Here is a 21,945-nt window from a genome sequence, read left to right as displayed (position 1 = left end):
AATTTCGGGACGTAACAAATTCATCGGGCCCCCTACCGAGCAATAGGCGCTTTGTCAAATGGCTCCTATTACCATGAAAATGAAAACTATACGAGCGTTAAAAATGTGCCTTTTTTCGTGGTGAGTTAATAATGCCCCCTAATTGTTTATGAATAATTTTCCAAACAGTCCCCGTGTCACATGAAGGAATCGTCGGTATGGAACTGAAGATCTTCGGCGCATAAATCACGTTAAAATCGGAGAATATTCATGAAGATATTTTACGCAGAGCGTATTCGTAAATTATATGTAAACACATAGGGCTCTTGAATTATATTCTGTATAGTTTTCGGTTTTTGATTTATGGCCCTAGATCTGGCTAGACTCTTGCTGAAACACCTGCTGCGTGCCAGAATGTGTAAATAGTTTGCAGAAAATGTGCACCATAAGTGCTGATGTGGCTCAAGTGAAAGCAAACGCGCTAAATGACTCAGTTTTTTACCGGGTATATTTTTCTTCTACGAAGTGCAGCTTAAGCACTGTACAGGGTGGAATGGGCATTGTTTATTACAATCACTGAACATTTACGACGGTTCCAAAGTAGTAAAATATTGAAAAATTGGGCGGGCCCCATCGTGGGGAGCCACTCATAACGCATGTTTCATTAGAGAGAAACTAAACCAGAAAACGTTTGATCAGTCCATTAATCGAACATTTCGCCTAGAATGCGAGCTTTATTGTAATTCGATGCATCGTATATTTTCATTATGCGGCTAGAACACTTTAAATAATGGGAGTTTAAAAAGTTTTATTGCCCGATGATTGTAATTAAGCGGACGCATCTACATAAATTGTCGATTATTATATGGCTGTAAAACGCGATGTGGCGATGCTCCACCATTGTCTCTTCTACGCTTAGGTCGAATGTTAATGTCTCATTAAACATTGATTTAGGCTTGTTGAGTTGGATGATTTGCTTTTTTCACGCCGGCAAACATTTTCACTTCAATTATTTCCCGGGAAATTTTGGCTCTTTACTTCAACTTACTAAGAAAAATACAATGAAGTGGCACGTTTGTAAAGAGTCGAGAACCAGCGCCTTTCATCGTCTGAAGCAGGAGTGTATGAAAGCAAAGGAGCTCAAGGGAAGATGTGGAAAATGCTCTGTTCACTGTGTATAAGAAAATTGGTATTTGCAACAGTTTGGAAGTAAATGGGCTGTGAATATTGGCACGCGTGAAACTCTCAAACTTGCACATCCTTCCACTCTTTTTCCTGTAACTCGGTCAGTTAACATTTTCCAGAAATTGAGAAACTCTTTAAAATCCCACAGACTTGGAGTAAAAAGCTGTTTCAGGACGAAAGTTCATTTTCGTCACCGTTTTCGCGTCAGGGGAGTTTAAATGTTCAAAGATCCGAAGCGCTGCTTGTTCCTGGAAACACGCCCTTTTGCTACAAGTTTAGCAGCACACCACGATTTTCTAACCCAAAAATTTATTTTTAGGAGCATCTCAATGGTCCACAAAAAAATTTGCAATTAATTTTTTTTAACTGAAAAGTTTGAAAATTTTCAATTTTTTTGAAAACTGCAAATGTGCAATATATTCACTTAAGAGTCGAATTGATACCAAAATTCCACTTTTCATTAACATGGTTTTCGTATACAGTTTCGGAGAAAATGGAATTTGGAGTTGAGGAGCCTTAAACTGCCACCCACATTGTTTGCACACTTATTTGCCCATAATTCCGCAACTGTGGGCAATATTTCAAAAAGAAAAAATTCCCTGGGTTACCACTGATATTCGCTAGACTTCAGCGATCTTGAAAAAAATCGACATTGGAAACGGTTTCGGAAATATTGGAACCTTGAATGTTGGCAACCGTTCGACTGTTTCATTTGCGCATACCTCAACTGTGTTGCCCGTAACTTCGTTAAATGTCCAGATATTTCAAAAGTTGCAAAACCCCCGGAAAGCCGAAATAAGTAGCTGTAAAAATTATTCCAGCCTGAAATTGGATAGCGGCAATAGCAAGGAAGGAAAACGAGTTCGACCTTAGAGTGTGCAACCTTTAAGAAAAAATCTCTGGGAAATTAATTTCAGTTGAAAACGTTGACATTCATGAAGACTTTAATAATTCAAATATCTACATTTTTTTACAAACTTCTTTTTGGGTATTTTGCCTCAAAAATCATAATACAGTATATGAAAATTCGCTCTGATAATTCGTCTGTGCAAATTCTCAGTTATGTGAATTCAAAAAAAATTGTGAAACAATTTGCATAGACGAATTATCAGAGCGAATTTTCATATACTGTATTATCCTACTATTGTTATACAATTTATTAACATACTCTTTTTTAGGTTCATTTAGGTTCTTCTGATAACGATAGCAGGAAATAGCTATCGAAATGTCAAGGTAATTTTTCAAATTAATTTCTCTACTAATTGGAATTTTCTCTTACAGCCTGAGCCTAAGTGTGTCGCAGGATACCCTCTAGGTGATAGTTCTTGATTACTTTCTGATAAATAATTCGTTCTTATTGCGAAATAGGAGCACTATTTATCAATCTGTAATAAAAGACGTGAGGAAATTCTATCTTTTTTAAAGAAAGAAAAATTTTTGAGGCAAAATACCCAAAAAGAAGTTTGTAAAAAAATATATCCGCCTCAACAATATAGAACTTATCTAAATATCTACATGTTTAACACTGCTGATAACAATCGGTTAAAAAGTTATCTACTTTATCCGAAGAAAATTGTAAAGCATACTAAAATAAGCGCTATAATTTCGAGAAAGCCGTTATATAAAATTCGCCCTATAAAATCCACAAATCTGCACATGCGAGCAGCGTAAGAAAAACTAAAACCCTGGTTGTCATCTACTTCTACAAAATGGAATGCTGTCCGGATCCAGACCGCCAAAAATTCCCTAAAACCCAGATTTTTTCTCAAAAAACTCATTTAGTGACAGTTAGTCTGCTTGAAATCTTACAGCCTGAAGGGCGCTGGATACCAACAAATCCTGGCCGCTGAAATTCCCTAGCAGAATTCGTTTATTGCCGTATAAACAAACGTAAATATCGTTTGGCAAAAATAATTTGTTAGGATGTGAAATTTGGCCAAAACAGGCCAATATCTAAATAAGTAGTCCAGGATCAGTTGCTGCCTTTTAGGGCGTTATCCGCTAAACCATCACAAAGCAATAAACAAGTTCCACCTACCTGTAGGCATTTTGGTCTGGATTCTGCACTATTTTAACATTTGAATGCAGCCAGGATTACCTGCCATTACAACAAAAAGTATATATATACATATCAAAAGAGTTTTCTGTAGAGATCATAATTCATATATAAGTTTAAATCATTTTTACTAAAAAAAATTCGGAAAATGCCAAAACTCAATCCAGAATCCAGAACATAAAATACAAGTCAACAATATGGGACTGAAAAATCTACATCTACATGGCAACCAAGGACAAAGTAATGCCAAATTTACTGAAAGCTGCATCATGCCACCTGGAAAGAAAAAAAGACATTCTTTAGTATTCCAGAAACTGAGCCTAAAGTTTAATTATTTGAAAGCAACAGAGGAAATAACGAGAAATAAAAACGCCTTCATCTCAGTTGCTTCTCGAAAAACTAAACTCAGTTTAACGGGTTTAAAAATTCGAACTTATCCTTACCAGCTTTCTGCAAAGTGGCGCCCCATCCTCCATTTTTTTCGCAACTTATTCTCAAAAAATTCGCACTACACTTGAACGAACAATAAAGTTTTGCTCCGAATTGAAAACTCTAATATTTCAGTTAGCAGATAACCCGATTATTGGCACCAAATCGTCCTGTATATGTCATCTATGAACAAAGGACTGACGACGTATTTTCTTCACTTCCCGTACCAAACTGAGTCCAAAAAGTTACCTTCTCCATAAAAAAAACTCTAGTTTGGCTGGTCGCCGTGACCAAAGCAGGTTTTCCAGCCAAATATGAACATTCCAGTCATGGAGTCGAATAGACTTTCTCATGCTAAATTGCTCTCGGACTTTTGTTCGATTTTTATGAAATTTTGAGTCTTTTCAGATGGATGTACTGTGTAGATCCATAGTTAGAGCCACATTCAATGCTCCTACGCAATACGGGATTTTTTCACACGAGTGGATGCAGATGCAAATGTTGGCTGATTTTGAAATCTTACAGCTTCTGGTAGAAAATGCGAACGTTGATTGAATTAAACGCTTGAGACATTTTCTGAAATTGCATCCAATGATTTCGTTCCTTTGGTTTGTTATCGGTTGGAACTGGCGTTTTCTTGGGGATTTGTTAGCGAAAGTCGCCCGATGGCCGACCAGCCAGTGGAGCAAAACACGTAATGAAATCATTGTTATTGCCAATTTTATTACCTCGATGGGCTGTTTTTATGTCGCCCGAATGCAAATTTTCGATGTAAGTATTGTGATTTGAGGTCATGGGGTTCGCGATTGCGATACGCGACTTCAATTTTTACGATCATTTATTTCGGGCGACTTGAGTAATCCTGCAAACGGGTGGTCCAAACTTGCCAGATTCAAACTTTTATTATCATTTTCAAGTTTGTTTTATTCCAATCTATAGAGGATTGAACATTGTTTTCGCTCTATGCATAATGGAAATGTGGATATAATTGATGTTTTTTCGGACTTTTGCGGCATTTTTGAATAGCAGTTTGGCTTTGTTGGGGGCATTTTTGGCAGCAAAATAATCTGCTGCAAGATTTGGATTTTTTTCTCTACAGAGGTTACTTCGTTCTATGCCTGATGAAAATTTGGATTTTATAGAGTTTTTGTAGGTTTTTTGCGGAGTTTTACAGAACTTGCTTTAAAAAACGACGATTTTTTTTGAGTAGAAAGAGCAAATATGGTTCTACAAAAGTTTTAAAACTTTGAAAAAAACTTTTGACAATTTTTGAAACTTATCGCAAGCGAAAAAAGCTTTTCAAGGGGGCGCAATTGTTTGTTTTCAAGTTCTGCCGAATATGTCAGTAAAAAATGCGTCAATAAATCCAGAATTCTTCTCTGAGCTTCATAATTTTACCGTTTTTAATGCCAAATTTTCTCTGCCGGCTGAAATAAAAATCAGGCTTATAGCGCCTTTGCTTTCGCAGTAATACATTTTTAGAACAACTGCTGCAAAAATACCCTAACAAGATCATATTTAGCCCATAAATTCCAAAAAACCTCGTCTATAACGACATTTCCATCGAAATGTTCTCAACTTTGAAGCAAATCCTGCCAAATTCATACAAAAATAAAATTGCAAACTGGGCTAAAAGAAGTGCCAAAAATTCCGAAGATTCTCAGCACTATTCGAAATACTCACACTTTTAGAGCTAGAAATCCTCTTTTATAGAACCATAGAGCAAGAGCTCAGATCCATCCCTGAAAGGTACCTGAAATTGGTCAATTCCCAACTCCATACTTTCATACATCAGAAACCTGTGGCGGCTCTGTGAACACCGAAAGTTTCATTGTTCTGCAGCATGGTCGTTGTTAGGCATCTAATGAAGAAGTTTTGCGCGAAACCGTGCAGAAAACTGCTGCTAGACGGTGAACGCGGCGGCTTTTCACTAGCATGAGAAAACCGCCAAATCAATTGTCCAAAGCCGAACGTTTATACCACCTTAAGGAGGCATAAATCTCCCGAGTGTATCGGCAGCAGTAAAGTTAATTGACCAAGGAGGAACAAACAGGTCGGAGCAGATTAGGCCGCATCGTGACCACCATCTTTGCGAAAGATTAGCCAGAGATTAACATCAAGGGGTTGGGCCAAACGTGAAGAAGCAGGAACATTGAATGCTTTTCATGCTGGCTGAATTTGCAAAATCTTTTTGGTCAGGAGGACCGACTCATACAACGATTTAATAAGGTAATTTTAATTGTAGGAAATATAAAGAGAAAGTGCAATTATTCTCACCAATTTGGCAATGAAGTTTACATCAGCTGCTAAAGTAAATCCCCATCAATATTCGTTCTCTTAAGTGCACTCATTTGTAATTATTAAGAGCAAAGCTCGTTCTTGGGAGGTTTTCAACTGAAAAACCAGCAAATATTCCCACTAAAACCTCAGAATTTGCGCTTTTAGTTGCAATTTACCTCCGAACTAGCATTAGTTTCCCGAATACTTCATCACCAGGTAGAGAAAGTTGCAACTATTTCCCACTGAAAAACAAAAATTAAGAGATTTGTTCTTTGAAATGAACAATTGGTAGCATCAAAATAATTTCCCCTCTTCAGAATCTTATTTTGGCCGTAGATAAAGCGCATTCGTGTGCAGTTTTAGCTGAAAAATTGCCAAATATTCCCACTAAAACCTCAGAATTTGTTCTTTTAGTTGCAATTTACCTCCGAACTAGCATTAGTTTCCCGAATACTTCATCACCAGGTGGAGAAAGTTGCAACTGTTTCCCACTAAAAAACAAAAATTAAGAGATTTGTACTTTGAAATGAACAATTGGTCGCATCAAAATAACTTTCCCTCTTCAGAATCTTATTTTGGCCATAGATAAAGCGCATTCGTGTGCAGTTTTAGCTGAAAAATTGCCAAATATTCCCACTGAATCTGAACTTGTTGTGCCTTTCGTTGTAAATACCCAGCAAACTATCACTGATGAACTGAAAAGCGGAAAATCAGCAAGAAAAATACTAACCCAGCTGAAAATTATGTCACCCTTACTCTTACACCCAAAACTTGTAGATTTCAAGCAAGGTGAGTCGCATTCTTTGCTTTTTTCCAAAAACTTTGGCTACAATTGAGCTACTGAGGCCTAAAAGTGACAATTATTTTCACTAAATCCAGTCTTCTATCTTTACATATGAATAGAATTTATATATAAAGATAGAAGATTTTTATTAGAATAAAAAAGGAAGTCGGTAAAAATATTACAAAAATAACATTTGCCTGCCATAAAAACAATTACCAGCCAGTTTGTAAATAAATTTGCTCAGTTTGGAAGAAAGTTTGCAAAAGGCAAAATTTAGTCTGCATTCCGATTTTACTGGATTTTTTTTTCGCATACACATTAAACCCTTTCTTGCAAAACTGCGGAGTTTCAGTCTTTTATCTGCCGAAGTTTGACCACAATATTTTTTAAGGCAACCTGCTCAACTTACTTGAGACATTTTTTAAGCAGAAAACTTACAGTTTTTTCTCTGTTGCAGCTTGGACGTAATATTTTTTTGAGATAAATATGCATACAACTTACTCTGGTCGGTTTCCTGGAAGAAAGTTTGCAAAAGCCTAAAAATTCCTTCTGTATTGCGATTTTTCTAAAAATTTTTGCCAATATGCATCTTTGTTCAAAAGTATGGACTTTCAGTTCTTTATCTATTGGAGTTTGGCGGCAATTAATTTTTTAGGACCGCTTACTGAACTCACTTAGGCGGCTTTTTAGAAGCAAGTTTGCACGGAGCCTTAAATTCGCTCTGCATCTGCTCTGTATAAAAGTAAGCTTTGTCTGCCACGAAAACAATTAAAAGCCAGCTTTTACGTAAATCTGTCCAGTCAATGATTGAAAACACTGGAAAATAGACGAATTTCAATCAAAAACACTCAGATTTCAAATGTTTCCCAACCAATTTCCATCAGTTTCTAATTTTTGGGGCAAGATGCACAAAATATTAGAAAATCTTGTGTTAGATTTACTCAAAAAATCTGGTTAATTTTTTTTTAAACCCACCAGCTTCAAGCAATTGATGCGAAATCCAAACTCTTTTGATAATATTTCGGTTTTACATTAATGCAATAAAACCCACATAAAATATAAAAAATAGTCTATTTATTGAAACATTACACAAAAAAATCCTAAATCTACATCGTCGTATCAAAGGACTTACAACGTTAAATGGAAATAAGGCACTTGGTTTCACGTGATAAACGAAAAAATATACACAATAGATACAGGAATGACCGAAAAAACGCGGCCACTTTCTCCACCCCAAAAAATCAGGCAAAAGACGGCCGGTTGTTCAGGGCATTCAGTATTATGGCACGAAAGACATGAAGATTGTACACAAATAAATTAGTCTAATAATTACCTAGAGTGCGATGCAGATTTGCACAATTTTGCTGCTAAAATTATGTATGACCTAATAACGAAAACTTTGTATAATACATGATAAAGCTGCCAGCGATTGCTGCCGCCCGATTGGGCGGCCAAATGTACAGTAGTAGAAAAACTCCCCAAAATTACCCCCTAAAAATATCACAAAGTTCCTAAACCCGCCCTAGGCTCAGCCGGCGTTAGCTGAAGTCATTCAGGTAAGTGTCGAAGGGCAAATGGTCGGAAAAGTCGGAGGAAAAATCGACGGAAGTAAGCGAGTCATCAAAGTCCACGCAAAACTCCTGCGGAGTAAGCGAGTGATCGGACAAGTCACTATTTACCGGCAAAGATTCGCCATCCGACTCCAGCAGAAAGGATTCCAGCTCGGAGCACTCAGAAAAAATGTCCTGATGAGGCAACTCGGCCGGACTGCTGCTCAGGGCGGCCGAAAGGGCTGCAATATACTTCATGGCAAGACGCAGGGTGGTGATTTTTGTCAGTTTTTCATTCTGCTGCAGATTGGGAGTGATCTGAGGCACGGCCTTCCTAAGCGTCTCGAACGCCTGGTTGATTTCCTTCATGCGAGTGCGCTCCCTCGCATTAGCAGTTTTCCGGCGATATTTGCTCAGAGGAGCAGATTTCGGCTTGGCCACCTTCTCCGAGTGGCACTTCTTGGAATGAACCAACGGGATTTCTTCAAAGTCCGACAGGACATTCTTCCGGCGAATCGTGCGCGGTCTCAACCCGTACTTTTCACCCCGTTTTCCAGCAACACCACTGGAATTGTTGTTCGAGTCCAGGGCGAAGCCCAAACGCTCCGAAAGCTCTTGTTCGTACTGCAACATGAGGATTTAGCGGATTTTCTCGGCCAGTCATAGAACGGTCTTTAGTACGCGCGGCCCTCAAAGAACCACCAGATCGCGCAAGAAGCTGCAGATACTGCTAACTGCAGCAGCAGGAGACGGTGACTAAATTTGGTGCGACTTGCTCGATCTCTCGAGGTAGCAGGTTCGCTTTAAAGCTGACCATCTCCCACTGTCTTTGACTCCCGCACACACTTATTGGGGGAGGGTCATGTGGACTTTTCTTCAGGTAGATTGACCTTAAAGTCGTTTGCTGGCCGCTCGCTGATGTAACCGATGAGTTTTCAATAGCTTGCAGCCGTTTAGAAATTTGCAATTGTTCTGGCTGGAGCAAATTCGATTTAGCCATTGCTCAAATGTTGGCTGCCTGGTACGCTTTTTCTGCGCGAAATTAAAAATTGATTGAGTGGCTCAATTTTGCTAAAATTTCATGCGGGTGCACACGGAACCCTTTTGTGCAAAAGTCTAAAAGTTCAGACATTTAGCTGCTGTGGATTGCCCGCAGTGATTTTTAAGGCAACCTGCTTAACTCGCGTATGGCGGTTTCTTCAAGGAAAGTTCGCTAGGACCTAAAAATGCGCTGTGCTCACCGATTTAATTCAAAATTTACCTGGATGTAACACTCGAACCCTTTGCTACAACATTTCAAAGTTTCAGCATTTTATCTGTTGCCGCTTGGCCGCAATGGACTTTTTAGGCAAACGTGCTTACCTCAATCTGAACGATTTCCTTGAAGAAARCAAGAGCTAAAAAATTTGCTCTGCATTCTGATTTTGTTCGGATTTTCTGCACAAAAGCCCAAAATTTCAGTAATTTCTCTATAGTAGCTTGGCCGCAAGAACTTTTTTAAGACAACCCCTTAACTCAATATTTGGCGGTTTTTTAGAAGGAAGTTTGCAAGCAGCTAAAAATTTGTTGTGCTGGCCGATTTTATTTAAATTTTATCTGAATATGGCACGGTCCCTTTGGTCAAATAACCCAGAATTTCAGGCGTTTAACTGGCACAGCTTGGATGTAATTATTTTTTTAGGAGAACGTGCTTAGCTCTGCTTAGACGGTTTCTTTTAGGAAGGAAGTTCGAGGGAGCCTAAACATGTGTTGTGTGAGGAGCCTAAACATGTGGGATTCACATTTTTTTAAATTTTTTTCCTAATTTACATAAAGCCGTTTTGTGCAAACCCCCAGAATTTCAGTCTTTAATCTGCTGTAGATTCGTTGTTATGATTTTATTCCAGAAAACCGTGTCAGATCGCCTTGCACGGTTTCTTGGAACGCAGTTTGCATGAGCCTACAAATTCACATTGTAGTCCGATTTTGTTCGAATTTTTGGCAAAAATAGACCGAACCTTTCTGTGCAAAAACCCAGAGTTTTAGCGTTTTATCTGTTGCAGATTGACCGCAATTATTTTTTTGGGAGAACCTTCTCAACTTGCTTTGTGCGGTTTCCTGGAAGGTTGAGGGAAATTCCTTGATGTTTTCTTTATTTCTATCGGTTTAATTTCTCATTGGCTTGAAAATTTGGGTTTTTTTCTTACCTCAACCCTCGTGGTTAAGGAGTCGAGTTAACCTTTAACACGGCCTTCGGCCACCCAATTGAACAATTAAGACCTTCCCATTTTTTCCATAACAATAAACTCTGCGGTCTCAATTAACTAATCGTTGCGTAATGGAATTCCATTAGTCGACAACATAACTTATGGCACAGACAGAAGAAAAAAGGACGGTTTCGGTATTTAGCCTCAAATTGCTGTAAATTGATTTACGTGAGAAAAGTACACAAACTCGTTATTTCTAGACGATGGACGCTTTGTGCGTCCCATTTAACCAATTTCGTTTGGTCGAACGTTTTTTCTTACGCCTGTGCTTCTTTTGCAATCGGGTTATGCATCATACCTTTAATTATGTTGCTCGCATCGCTTCTAATGCAATAATTGCCACTGCTTGCGCTGTATAAGGAAAAAACCGCAGGCAGCTAAATAAAAAAATATATTTACAGATCTATAAGTACAAAAATAAATATCTTAAATCGACGAAAATCAACTAGAAAAACGAGCTGTATTTCTCCACTAAGTGTATGTAAAAGTTGGGAGTTTCAATGTCTCCCAATGGCCGAAAGTCGCCGAAGATCTGATAGGTGGAATTCTCCCCAAAGGCCTGCTCCAGCATGTGGGTGAATACCTTCAGTCTATGAGGGTAGTAGGAGAGTCTGAATTCACTGGAAAACAACGGAAATTTAGCCCCGAATCACCCGCAACTATCCAGTCGTTCGCACCTCACTTGGGACTCTTCGACCCATCGGTCCTCCTTGTCCGAACTGAGATCAATCAAATAGTCCAACGTGACCAAAGCTGGCTTGCCACTCACGTAGAGAACTGAGGTTTTTATGTCCGTTGTATGTGTGGGCTAAACAGCAAAAAAGACCGTTTTTTCCAGTTTTCTTTACAGCTTGCTCACTGCATATTCCCTACTTACATTGTAATAAATACTCTTAGCGGCTGTTTCTCCACTATCAATAATATTGTCGTAGTTGCGATGATCAATCAGCAGAAACCCTCCAGGTTTGACGCACTTTTCAAAGTTCCTCAAGGCCAGCCTGAAAAACCCTCAATCACTCTTTACTCTTCACATTTCTCCCTCTCGTCCTCACTTTTGCTCGCGCTGATCCCCGAAATTATCCAGCAAATGAGCGAAAGAATTCCCCAAGCAAATCACCGCATCGAAGCCATCGCCCACCAGATCTTCAATGTCATCGTACAAAGTCACCCAGTTGGCTTCTTCAATTGCTGCAAAGAAAATGAACGGTTTGATAAGGCGGGTTTGTGCGAAAAGAATGGACAACTTACTCCATTTGTCGAATGCTGAATCCCTGCGGCGCGCCCATCTGGACTTCAGCGCGTATTTTAGCATTTTATCGGAAGCATCCACTGAAACCACCTCGAAACCTTCTTCCACTAGCATGATGGAGTCGATTCTGCAAAAATCGGGCCATTAGCAACTTGCAAAAAACTGCTGAGCCTAAATGTGTGTACCCAGTTCCGCAGGCAACGTCCAAGATGCGCTTGCAGCCCTTTCTGCGCAAAACGCCCAAAAGAAAGTTCTTGTAGTTCTGAGTCCGGGAGTTTTTGTCGCCGATAAAGGCTTCCCATACTTTGGCCGCCTTTCCATCCGCATACTGATCCTTCATGCCTTCGAGGGCGGCGCCTTGCGTTCGAGTATTAATCACGTTCTGAGCCATTGCTGAGACCCCAAAAAAATGTTCAGTCTTACTTTGGGTGCTAATAGACAAAAAATCATGCTTTCTAACTGAAAAAAATGGGTAAACCCCAAAAATCAACTCACCGAAAATGAAGAGGATTTTTTTCAAATTGCAAAACCCAAGTCACTGTGCGTGCGATAAATCAATACACATAAATTACCAAAGAGATTATATCCGTTTTATACTAAAAGAGCTGCTCTCTTTTCCTGCAACGCCTTAAGAACCCCAACCTTTGAAAAATGAACGTAAAGTGATTTTTTGTCAGGATTTTCTCTGATTAACCACGGTAAAAATATTGCCTGGACATTCTTGACTGGATGGGGGCTGAATTTAGCATGTGTTTTCCCAACGAAGTGCCTGCTGTTGTTATGTGGATCTCTTCAAGTCCGTTTAAGTCTTGTCAATATTAAACTTTTAGTCGAAGTTAGTTTATTTACTTAATGTGGAAATTCAAGATTAATGTTAATTTTGAAGTCCGTTGTTAGTATTTGGCTTGTATCTAGAGAACCGGTTCAGTTGCAAAGCTCCAGTTACCAATGCGAGATAGATCCTTAAATTGACCCAATTTTTACATAAAAACATCATTTAAGAAATATTTCTGGCTTTCACGCAGAATGCAAAAATTTGAGATTAACCGCTTTTTGTCATTGCTCATATTTCGAGCACCAGATAAGCTAAAAAGCTCTGTCGCTGCGGGATACAGCCTTAAATTGCGCTCTTTTTTGTATAAATATAAATCATTGTATAAATGTTTTTGGTTTTCACGCAAAAGACAAAAGTTCAAGATTAAAATGCGGGACTGAGATCCGCTCTTATTATTTTGCTCATATTTAGAGAACCCGTTGAACTGCAAAGCTCTGTTTGCCAACGAGGAATAGAGGCTTAAAGTGCGCACTTTTTGCAAAAAGCCGCAATTGAATTGGTACGCTTAATGCTGCGGATAACACGACGATAAGTTACATCAGCCCAGCAATGACTTGCATGTTCACTAACAATAACTGGGGGTTTGGAAATCTGATCAGTTATCAGTTGTTTCGGCTGATTTTGAACCTGCAGGTCGCACAAACACCATTTTTCGTCGCTTCTGTTTAGATGATTTAGCAATATTCCTTATCTATACCCGAAATAACCGGTTAATTTTTAAACAAAATTATTCGGAATCATGGCAAAGGACGCTTGATAGGCGAAAATAAACCATTAAGAAAAAACAAGTGCTTTATTCGCCCAAAAAATCATCCAGCCATTTCTCTAGGTCCTCACTGTTGCCTGCCTGTTCAGGTGCTTTTAGTTCTGAAACAGCAGGATTAAAACCAAACTGTTTGTTACCCGCTTGATACGAAGTCTGCTCCTCATCAGAGTCCTCAAGCCCCAAACCTTCCAAATCTACAGCTGATGTATGAAAGCTCCCCAAGTATTCTTCATAGGCCTCTAGATTAGCCTGGGCTCTTTGCTCCATTTCCCGGATTTGGCTCTCCTGCAACTCATCAGAATTTAACTCCGCTAAACATCTACAGCTACCAATTACCTCAAAATACTCCTTGGAAATCCCCAATTTCTGCCAAAAGGGCACAGTTGCCATGCTCTTAGCCAGCAGGGCCACATTCAAAGCAAATAGCTCCGGCTCAGTTTCAACACTGTCGGCCTGCCGGCGGCTGCCTATCGTCAAAGGGGCGCCGGCCAGCAGGGCAAAGTCCGTGCTGCTGGCCAACTTGGGCCCCAATTCGTCGCCCTCTGGCTTTTCATAGCGATCCCAGTTGGGCTCCAATTGGGGCCTAGTTTTGGCAGGCACATACTTTCGGTTCTTCGTGCTGTTTCCCTTGTATTTGGTCTTTTCGCGGTGGTGTTTTATGCCCCTGAGATGTGAATTCATCAAGCAAGACAAATGTAACCGTGTTCTGATAGAGACAATACCTGCTCTTGTCTTTTTCCATTGAGCTAATCCAGATTCAGGGGTTCAAAGGGGCAAAGCCCTATAAAATAATTAATATGTGTAAACAACAACAAATCGCTGTCAGTTTTGTGCCAAATCCGGTCAAACTAACCTCAGAAACTTTACGAGCTACCTTCGGGTTTGTTGAACGTCAAAATTCACGTCAACATCTTGCCCACTAGTAGTAGAATAAAAAACATCCCCATTAAGTGGCGCAGCCCCTATTGGCAGGGTAAAATGAGGCAAGCGTTGCACGAGGAAATTGCGCAGTAATTAAACCCCAGAGTTGCTCAGAAGGGCGACAAACTCACCCGTAATGCCCTGTTTCAGGCTGAGCATCCATTCCAAGCCCTAAAGCGATGGAATTGAAAGTTTGGGTCGAAGGAATCCAACGAATAGTCTGTGGAGTCACTGAGAATACCACTTGCCAGGTAATCATTTATAGCAGCCAGTTGTTTCCAGGTTTACCCTCGATTTGTTGTTTCAGGATGTAGTGTTTGCCCTAGCTCATGCTACTGGCAAATCTGGACGGTTTACACTGATTGAACGCTGGAGGAACAACGAGAGACAACTGGCGCCCCATGAGAACCCGATGAAGATTTTGCTCAAATGGGGCGAATACTCGAACGACGTGCAGTTCATACTACAAAGAAGCGACAGCAGCAAACCCCCCAACAAGCCAAAGCCCCACAATTCAGTGGCGCAGCCCCCCTATACGGACATACTAAAAGACAGTCAAAGCCGAGCGTTTGAAACCAGGTGGTTTGTCTAAAGGCTTCGCTCTCTAGACGGTGCTGATTTGATTTTTCCAGCAAACACCTATCCAGCCCCGATAATGTGGGGATTGTGAAAGGAATCCAGCAGCAACAGGTGAAAACCGTGCAGCTCGAAGTTAGGGAACCATTCCCGAACAATTCGCCCCACAGTTCCCCTAAAAAGCCCAACTATATGGGCTCTGATTCGTCCGATCGGGGCTTGTTGGAGTCTCCTAGTCATAAGGTGGCCCCCTCCTACAAGGACCCCCCTGCGCCGCCGCCCTACAGAGACCCGCCGCCTCCTAGTTCAAATGTTAACAACGATAAGTTTAAGAAAAACATATTCCCGGTAAGACAATGCGGACTTGTGGGGAAAGGGTTTTATTTGTGGGGCTTTTCAGGCTGCGCCCAAGTGGGATGCCAAAACCCGACAGCCTCCCCAAGATAATGCTCTCTATAATGCTCAATATCGGGAATTAATCGCGCTGATCAATTATCAAAGAGACAAGCTCAACAGCCAGCAGGTGGATCTCACTAAGGTATAGATTGCATTTTTTAGTTTTTCCTTCCGGATAAAGGAGGATTTTTAATTAGTTCGACGCCGAAATAGTCTTCTGGGAAAGCAAGGAACGAGAGAAGCAGCTGCAGCTGGACTTTATTGCGCAGGAAATGGCGAACATCAGCAGCCAAACGAAAAACAACAAAGACCAAGTAAGTGCGCGATATCGTCGCGAAAATTTGCAGCTAATTGTCACCGCTAAAGATCCAGGACCTGGCCTATGTGGAGGATGAGAGCGAAATAGTCAAGCAGCAGGAGAAGACGCTCAAATCCGAAATCACCCTGCTGCGATCCAAACTGGCCAACTGTGAAACGGAACTGCTGCAATGCAAGAACAAAATAAGGTAAGCTGCGTCTCTTGATCATCTTTAAGCAAATGTAAATCTGCTTGGGGGCTCAGGCTCTTAATGGACGAGCTGCAATTGGAACAGCGAATGAGCAGCAAAAAGCACGAAACGCGCAAGCAAGTAGAACGAAGTATCCTAATGGAACTAGAGCGGATTCAAAAGGACATCGAGCTGGCCAAACAGAGCACCGACATGCACCATCTAACTGCCGAGGATCTGAAGAAAGAGGTAAATAACCGAACCAATCAGCAAGTACAGTAGGTTGATCTGAATGCATCCTTGCAGGTGGCGCAATTGGAAGTGTGCATAATCGAAAAAAAGAAGCAGGTGGAACAATTGGTTCAGGAAATGAAGGAGGCCAACCTGCAAAGTCTCAGTATCGCACCCCCCGAGGATATCCGACAAATCCTGGAGGGTCCCACCAAGGGCACGACTCGCAAAATGATCGGATCGCCCAGACAACTGGAAAACGCGGTCCCGACTAGCAAAAATCCCCACGGCGTCTGGGTCTAAAGTGATTTATTTATTCCCCATTAGCCGAAATGTAGGTAGGTTTAATGTACTTAAAAAAATTCCCTGGGAGACCCACTGGCGCCCTTGAAGGTGTTTATAGGCCATTGAAACGCAACCGGAGGTTAGGACCAATTTTATAAAAACACCCTGTATGGTACCAAGCACGCATTCAAGTTCTATGTAGTGAGATTCTTTGAAGGTAAGGGGTGTTGTCAATATTCCATGTGTCCCACGATAGGTGAAGAAGTGAAATTGGCATAAAAATCAAATTTGTGGATCCTGCTGTTGAAAAACTAAGGTCTATAAAAAATTGTTATTCCGGGTTATAGAGGGCGTTTTATAAACCAATTGGAAAAACTTATATTTTGTATACCTTAGTTTTACAACAAGCAGGATTCGATTTTTTTTGTCCAATTATTCGACTTCTTGTTAATCTATCCTGGAACTCACTGTAGATGTTTATTTAGCTCGTAATTTCAGAATCTCCATTACCAGACAAACCAGATGTTTTATAGTCGTGTAGGTTTAGCATTTACAGGATTGTATGTTCCATCTTGTCAGCTCTTTTCTCAATTAACTAGTTTGGGTTTCTTCAAATATTGCACTCATTTTTCTTCTGCTGATGCGATTTTACCATCACATTAGATTTTATTAAAAGGTTCAATATTCAAGATTATTCGGGTGGCTGATAAATAAGTTGGAACACGCTCCCTGTACTGTATTGAAATTTGAATAATTACGAAAGCCTATTGATCTCAGCAGGTCTTTTTTCCATGTAAAATATTTCCGTTTTTCTACTACTAGTAAAATGCAAATTGATAAGCCACAAAGTAAAGTCACGTGTTTCTCGACTGAAGTGTTTTGTATATTGTTATGCCATAATGTAAGCAAATTATTTATTTACATTTTAGCGAACTGCACGTTAATCTCTTGGTAGGCTCTTGTTTAGTGTTTTTTATATTTTTCTATTATTATTTATGCACCGATTTCTATTTATATTAAGTTACACTGCCATATCAAAAGGTATAGATATTTATATATATAGAAATTATAAATTTGAATCGATTAATGGTGGTTTGGTATTTCAAACTAGCTTAGAAGGAACTGGGTGCAAATAATGTAGATTGTGGGAAAATGAAACAAGCTGAATATATTTGAAAGGAAATGACGATGGCAAACACCTGCAACCAGGACCAACCCATTAACAATACACTTAGTTTAAAAATTCGTTTGCAAACCATGGTCACCATTATGTTTTTTCCTCCTTCTCCTTGTTGTACTTCTCCAACTCACGTAAAAACTGGGCTTTCGGTTTCATGACATTGGGCCGGTCCCCTCTGCATTTAGGGCAGTACCACTTTCCCTTGGGCTTCGTTGTCAGCGTCACACAGGAAAAATGGAACCACTCTATGGGGCACAAATCGTTGTCGCACATGATCATTTCCCCAAACGAAATCTGATCGCACAGGCAATAAGTGGGCTCGTCCGGATCAATAACTTGTTCTTCTGGTGGTGGTGAATCCTCCCGTTGAGCCTGGATTTGTCGCGTTTTGCGCTTTTTCTTCTTGCCAGTGGTGGTTTTCTTCTGGCTGGTGCTGGCTGTACTGGTGCTCACGGCAGGCGCCTGACTTCTAAGCACGTGATCAGTAGCGACAGCTTCAGCCTGTCTGGTTTCTGCAGGGGCGTAGTTGTCTTTTTCGTTTCTAGTCCTGCGGGCTCTTTTAACGGGGCGCTCCACGTTAATAGGAGCTGATGTGGTGCTGTTGGTGGTCGCCAACGTTACAGGAGGCGGAACCTCCTTGGGCTCCGGCAGGGATGGCTCCCCTTTGCCGAAATCTGCAAACCATCAGCCCTTTCACTTGATGCATTAAAATTGCATATACAATACTTACCTAAATTTTTAAAATCCTGGTCCAAACCGCGGGTTTTTACTTCGATTTTCTCCTGTATGATTTGCAGTAGGGTCATCTTTTCGTCGCCCAGTTCCTGCGCTGCAATCAACGCCTGCTGCATCCTCTTGAACAGTTTCTCCTTCTGGTTGTTGCTGGTGCATTCTTTCAGATGTTTCTGCTGGTTCTGTACGTCTCGCACGCGAGCTACAAATCACGATAGTTAATTTCACTTAAGGGGGCCCCTTTGGGGCTATTTTTACCTAAATAGTAGACGTCCAGTTCTCGCATACGGGAAATCAGACGCTGCAGCTCGTTAGGGAAGTTCTCCACACAGTCCAGGTAATTTTCGACATAGGTGGCCGAGTATAGGGCTTCTACCTTGACTTGGTTCAGCATTTTTGCTCAGTTTCTCTGGCACATATTGGAGAAAATTCAAATTTAACCAAGGGAAATCGGACCCAAACAAAGCAGGTTAGTATTACTTTGACAATTGACGCCTACGCTGTGTTGCCAGTGTGCGCTTTTCATCCGAACTTACGCTTTAACTAGAGGGCTGGGGCAACGAGGACAGCTTTGCTCCACGGCTATTAATATTATAAACACAGCCACTGGGCTCTCAAATGTAGCTGCTGTACTACTGTACTAGCCTGCTTTTGTCTCAATCAGGACGCATTTTTCTGTGGAAGGCGAATTCTGGCAACCACGCCCTTGACTCTAGTCTTCTTCTTGTGTAACTTGGGGAGGCGATATCCTGCGCCCTCTGTCTAGCCGTTGTGTATTACCGAAGCCGTGAGTCGGAATAGTTTTTTAAGAATTACACTGAGTGTTGGGCAAAAGTGGGCAAAGTAGGCCACTGATTCTTCACGCGTAGAGGAAAATTACTTTCTCTAGCAAGAATTCAGTGGGTTTCACCAAACGGCGCCAGAATGCATAATCCATCATCATTCCATTGGAAATTGGTTTTTTTTCTGAGAACAAAAAAATCGCCGTTTATTGATCAGTTTTATGACTAATAAAATATTTATTCAATGTTTGTCGCATACAAATAATGGGCGTTTCAGAGCGGGGCGTTATATGCAGCGTATGTGTTAAGTAACGGTCGTTGCGCCCTTTGATATGGACCTGCAGGCTTTTTTAGAGTACAAAGTTAAAACTTAACAAAAAACAACTAAATCACATGGTTAATACCGTCGAGTATCGATTTTATAACAAGTGGGTGAAAAAAAATACAAAATAACTCAGTTATTTGTAAATAACATTATAAGAACCGAGAAGAAATTTATCAATCCGTTGGGTTTTTTTAAGAGTAAATGTAGCCTATAAACAGAATTATAAGTTTGCTTGCAAACCGATTAAAATCTCATTGTGAATGGAAGGACACCTGCGGGTTAAAATCGGTTAAATTCGTCAGTCTTGAGAGCATCGAAACATCCGCGTTTTTCTTAGATAAAAGCGCCGCTTTCACTTAATTATCCTCAATAACCCGGCGCAAAAACCTAAATTCGCCTGAGGAGATTATTAATAATTATTAAGTAGTTACAATAAGTTTACCACCAAAACTCCATCCGTTGAACAGTTATAGAGAAGTGCAGAGATAGAATATTATGTACAGTGCAAAATATACAAAAACATTTACAGGGTGGCTAGCAATTTGCTTGAAATACCTTAACGGAGACAAAAACTCGAAGTTTTTTATATAAACATGGGCTCCCAAGTGCTTAGTTTTGAAAATGCAGGGCGTTAAATTGGTTTTTGCAATTTTTTTTTGAATAAAATTGACTAGACTCGAAGCATGTAACATACGAGTTAAGGTAGATCCCCCTTCAATTGACTGTAACTTTTCGCTCACCAAGTATATCGGCGATTGGGATTGCTTCGTTTCTTCCCTTATCAGTTGTGAGCAAAAAAGGCCACTTGGTCGAAAACCCCCGCAGAATAGTATTGGAAATATCGAGCTTTAAAGTGTGAAAATAAGTAAGCACAGTTGCGGTATTGCACAGTAATTTCCAGACACCCTGTAGATACTTCCCCACTTTGTTTATTTATGAGCCTCGTCGGTCAGTGCTTAACATGCATTTATGTTGCATTTTTGCATGTATGCAAATCGGATAAAACCCATCCGAATTAAGGCTCCAAATATTTTGCGGTGGCCGCTCTGTACAGGATTGTTTTTATACAGGCTGTCTGCAAAACGCCTGCACAAAATCCTTCCGCAATTTCTTTGCCATAGCACACTTTTCGATTAAACAGAACAGGAGGAATTTTTCTCCATACATTTTACAGACACCCTGTTTAACACGTAAAGAGTTAATTATTATATTTGTATCACATTCCGCATAGAAAAAAACAGAAACCAAATCTTTCAAGTGTTCAAAGTTCACAAAAAACAATCTAATACCCTGTGTTTGATGCAAAAACTGAATCAAGAGTGGCGATTTTGGAATGAATCGGGAAGACGGTCGGTCTCGAAATAAAACAACGCGCATTTAAATGGCTTACCAGATGTGAAAAATCCGCCCCAACGCAAATAATTCGTCTGTGGAAAATTGCTGAGAACTACTTGCTTGCACAGCCAGAATTTGAGGTAGATTTTTCACACGGAAAAATTGGAAATAAATTAAATTACTAGCTAAATGACCAAATATTATCTGTCGGTGACGGCGAAACCATGCTTGAAGATGACCAGGTCTTTCTCGTGAAAGTCCAAATAAGCAGTGAAATGGAACGCGATGTTGGAGAGCACCACAATGTATTCTGAGACAGCAAACATCGAGTACACTTAAAGAGAATTTCTTTCAGCAGCAACTCTTAAGAAATATGGTAAAAATTGAAAACTTACCATAAGGTTCACACATCGAATTGTGTCGCATAAAAAAGTACACAGCCAGAGAAATGAAGACAACATTGGCGATCATACAGCGCTTCTTCCAGAGCAAGCTAAGCCTGAGGGGGCGTTTATATCTGCTCTGCACAATACAGATCAGCAGCATGTAGATTTCGGACACCAAAATGAACGTGACAAAGGCCTTTTCATGTACAGCTGAAAAAGCGGCGTGTTTAACCCGAGTTTGGGGCACACGTTCGATCCCTTACCATAAAACTTGGAAGAAGTAAAAAACGACAAAGTTATCAAGGAAATATTCTCCACAATGTTCAGGATAAAGGCCAAATAGCCCATCCACATGTTCTTCGAGTGCAGCATCTTGTGGTGATGGTTCAAGTACTCTCTCGCCACCAGAATCCTGGGAAACAGCTGCAGAGTCATGGCAGTCTGCCAGATCTCCCTCTGGGGCGAAAAGTTTCCTATCGCGGCGGATATCGAAGGCAGCGCATTGTAGACTTGGCAGTGCGTGTACGTGGCATTTTCAAAGTTAAAAATCACAGAGTAGATGATACAAAACAGGAAAGCGAGCAGGGGAAAACACATCACCAGCACAATCACCTTTGTGAACGATACGCGCAAATTCGGCCTGTACTCGTACTCGTTGTAGATCAGCGCGTACTGTGTCTTGCTCGGGCCCATTGTTCGCCCCTTAATCTATAAACAGTCCTAAATTGTAAACGGTTTTATCAAAACATTGTTTTTAGTCGAAACATTGAGGTTACAACAAACGTCAGCTTGGTAAACATCAATAAACCCCCGGCTACGTCTACGCCCCCGCGGATACCAAGTGGCAATTGGATGAGGAAATGGGGCGTGGCCCAGCTAAAAATCCGAACACTGTAAGGATTTTAATTTGCTCGGGGTTTTTTTGCCAAGAACACCAAAAAAAATTTCT

At 40.5% G+C, this 21,945-nt stretch overlaps 6 protein-coding genes across 8 annotated transcripts; 1 reads left to right on the top strand and 5 right to left on the bottom strand.

The window, feature by feature from the left end:
- Nucleotides 1–7,767: 7,767 nt before the first annotated feature.
- On the bottom strand, nt 7,768–9,094 carry LOC109541611 (helix-loop-helix protein delilah). Its single transcript, XM_019910488.2, has one exon. The coding sequence runs from the start codon at nt 8,894–8,896 to the stop codon at nt 8,252–8,254; it is 645 nt and encodes a 214-aa protein (XP_019766047.1). The 5' UTR covers nt 8,897–9,094; the 3' UTR covers nt 7,768–8,251.
- A 1,792-nt stretch (nt 9,095–10,886) lies between these two features.
- On the bottom strand, nt 10,887–12,344 carry LOC109541622 (glycine N-methyltransferase). 2 transcript variants are annotated; one of them, XM_019910501.2, is made up of 7 exons: nt 12,254–12,344; nt 11,944–12,189; nt 11,758–11,885; nt 11,562–11,697; nt 11,387–11,507; nt 11,187–11,317; nt 10,887–11,129 (listed from the first exon to the last, which is right to left on the bottom strand). In XM_019910501.2, the coding sequence occupies exons 2-7, from the start codon at nt 12,147–12,149 to the stop codon at nt 10,955–10,957; spliced, it is 897 nt and encodes a 298-aa protein (XP_019766060.2). In that variant the 5' UTR covers nt 12,150–12,189; nt 12,254–12,344; the 3' UTR covers nt 10,887–10,954. The 2 variants fall into 2 exon arrangements, with proteins under 2 accessions (XP_019766060.2, XP_048526542.1); XM_048670585.1 differs by having other exon boundaries at nt 11,944–12,151; nt 12,254–12,332.
- A 1,028-nt stretch (nt 12,345–13,372) lies between these two features.
- Nucleotides 13,373–14,208, bottom strand: LOC109541618. Its single transcript, XM_019910496.2, has 3 exons — nt 14,082–14,208; nt 13,696–14,023; nt 13,373–13,644 (listed from the first exon to the last, which is right to left on the bottom strand). Exons 1-3 carry the CDS (start codon nt 14,099–14,101, stop codon nt 13,387–13,389), a joined length of 606 nt encoding a protein of 201 aa, XP_019766055.2. The 5' UTR covers nt 14,102–14,208; the 3' UTR covers nt 13,373–13,386.
- A 25-nt stretch (nt 14,209–14,233) lies between these two features.
- On the top strand, nt 14,234–17,343 carry LOC109541612 (ras association domain-containing protein 8). Of its 2 annotated transcripts, XM_019910490.2 has the most exons (10): nt 14,234–14,369; nt 14,431–14,531; nt 14,588–14,859; nt 14,913–15,204; nt 15,257–15,394; nt 15,450–15,566; nt 15,619–15,758; nt 15,815–15,989; nt 16,047–16,309; nt 16,365–17,343. In XM_019910490.2, the coding sequence occupies exons 2-9, from the start codon at nt 14,460–14,462 to the stop codon at nt 16,272–16,274; spliced, it is 1,434 nt and encodes a 477-aa protein (XP_019766049.2). In that variant the 5' UTR covers nt 14,234–14,369; nt 14,431–14,459; the 3' UTR covers nt 16,275–16,309; nt 16,365–17,343. The 2 variants fall into 2 exon arrangements, with proteins under 2 accessions (XP_019766049.2, XP_019766048.2); XM_019910489.2 differs by having other exon boundaries at nt 16,047–17,343.
- Nucleotides 17,344–17,405: 62 nt separating this feature from the next.
- Nucleotides 17,406–19,085, bottom strand: LOC109541613 (inhibitor of growth protein 1). Its single transcript, XM_019910491.2, has 3 exons — nt 18,427–19,085; nt 18,167–18,370; nt 17,406–18,110 (listed from the first exon to the last, which is right to left on the bottom strand). The coding sequence occupies exons 1-3, from the start codon at nt 18,560–18,562 to the stop codon at nt 17,524–17,526; spliced, it is 927 nt and encodes a 308-aa protein (XP_019766050.2). The 5' UTR covers nt 18,563–19,085; the 3' UTR covers nt 17,406–17,523.
- A 74-nt stretch (nt 19,086–19,159) lies between these two features.
- Nucleotides 19,160–21,827, bottom strand: LOC109538923 (post-GPI attachment to proteins factor 2). Its single transcript, XM_019906367.2, has 3 exons — nt 21,260–21,827; nt 21,006–21,206; nt 19,160–20,944 (listed from the first exon to the last, which is right to left on the bottom strand). Exons 1-3 carry the CDS (start codon nt 21,687–21,689, stop codon nt 20,811–20,813), a joined length of 765 nt encoding a protein of 254 aa, XP_019761926.1. The 5' UTR covers nt 21,690–21,827; the 3' UTR covers nt 19,160–20,810.
- Between the last annotated feature and the right edge of the window lie 118 nt (nt 21,828–21,945).

This window comes from Dendroctonus ponderosae, unplaced genomic scaffold (genome assembly GCF_020466585.1).
Source record: "Dendroctonus ponderosae isolate FM_Combo_2020 unplaced genomic scaffold, Dpon_F_20191213v2 Dpon_F_20191213_1, whole genome shotgun sequence".
Lineage (NCBI taxonomy): Eukaryota > Metazoa > Arthropoda > Insecta > Coleoptera > Curculionidae > Dendroctonus > Dendroctonus ponderosae.
This window is presented reverse-complemented; position numbering and strand designations above follow the sequence as displayed.

Bases quoted from the DNA above. Each gene is read 5' to 3' on its own strand.
- LOC109541611 (XM_019910488.2), bottom strand. From the start codon at position 8,896: ATGTTGCAGTACGAACAAGAGCTTTCGGAGCGTTTGGGCTTCGCCCTG.
- LOC109541622 (XM_019910501.2), bottom strand. From the start codon at position 12,149: ATGGCTCAGAACGTGATTAATACTCGAACGCAAGGCGCCGCCCTCGAA. The intron at 11,508-11,561 runs GTGAGGACGAGA...AGGGTTTTTCAG, and splicing joins GGGGATCAGCGCGAGCAAAA to GCTGGCCTTGAGGAACTTTG. The intron at 11,130-11,186 runs GTGCGAACGACT...GTTGTTTTCCAG, and splicing joins GTCGAAGAGTCCCAAGTGAG to TGAATTCAGACTCTCCTACT.
- LOC109541618 (XM_019910496.2), bottom strand. From the start codon at position 14,101: ATGGAAAAAGACAAGAGCAG. The intron at 14,024-14,081 runs GTATTGTCTCTA...TTCACATCTCAG, and splicing joins ATGGAAAAAGACAAGAGCAG to GGGCATAAAACACCACCGCG. The intron at 13,645-13,695 runs GTAATTGGTAGC...GATGAGTTGCAG, and splicing joins TTTCCAAGGAGTATTTTGAG to GAGAGCCAAATCCGGGAAAT.
- LOC109541612 (XM_019910490.2), top strand. From the start codon at position 14,460: ATGGAATTGAAAGTTTGGGTCGAAGGAATCCAACGAATAGTCTGTGGA. The intron at 14,860-14,912 runs GTGGTTTGTCTA...TGATTTTTCCAG, and splicing joins AGCCGAGCGTTTGAAACCAG to CAAACACCTATCCAGCCCCG. The intron at 15,205-15,256 runs GTAAGACAATGC...GGGGCTTTTCAG, and splicing joins TTAAGAAAAACATATTCCCG to GCTGCGCCCAAGTGGGATGC.
- LOC109541613 (XM_019910491.2), bottom strand. From the start codon at position 18,562: ATGCTGAACCAAGTCAAGGTAGAAGCCCTATACTCGGCCACCTATGTC. The intron at 18,371-18,426 runs GTAAAAATAGCC...CGTGATTTGTAG, and splicing joins ACTGGACGTCTACTATTTAG to CTCGCGTGCGAGACGTACAG. The intron at 18,111-18,166 runs GTAAGTATTGTA...GATGGTTTGCAG, and splicing joins CCAGGATTTTAAAAATTTAG to ATTTCGGCAAAGGGGAGCCA.
- LOC109538923 (XM_019906367.2), bottom strand. From the start codon at position 21,689: ATGGGCCCGAGCAAGACACAGTACGCGCTGATCTACAACGAGTACGAG. The intron at 21,207-21,259 runs GTAAGGGATCGA...CCGCTTTTTCAG, and splicing joins TACTTCTTCCAAGTTTTATG to CTGTACATGAAAAGGCCTTT. The intron at 20,945-21,005 runs GTAAGTTTTCAA...ATTCTCTTTAAG, and splicing joins TTCGATGTGTGAACCTTATG to TGTACTCGATGTTTGCTGTC.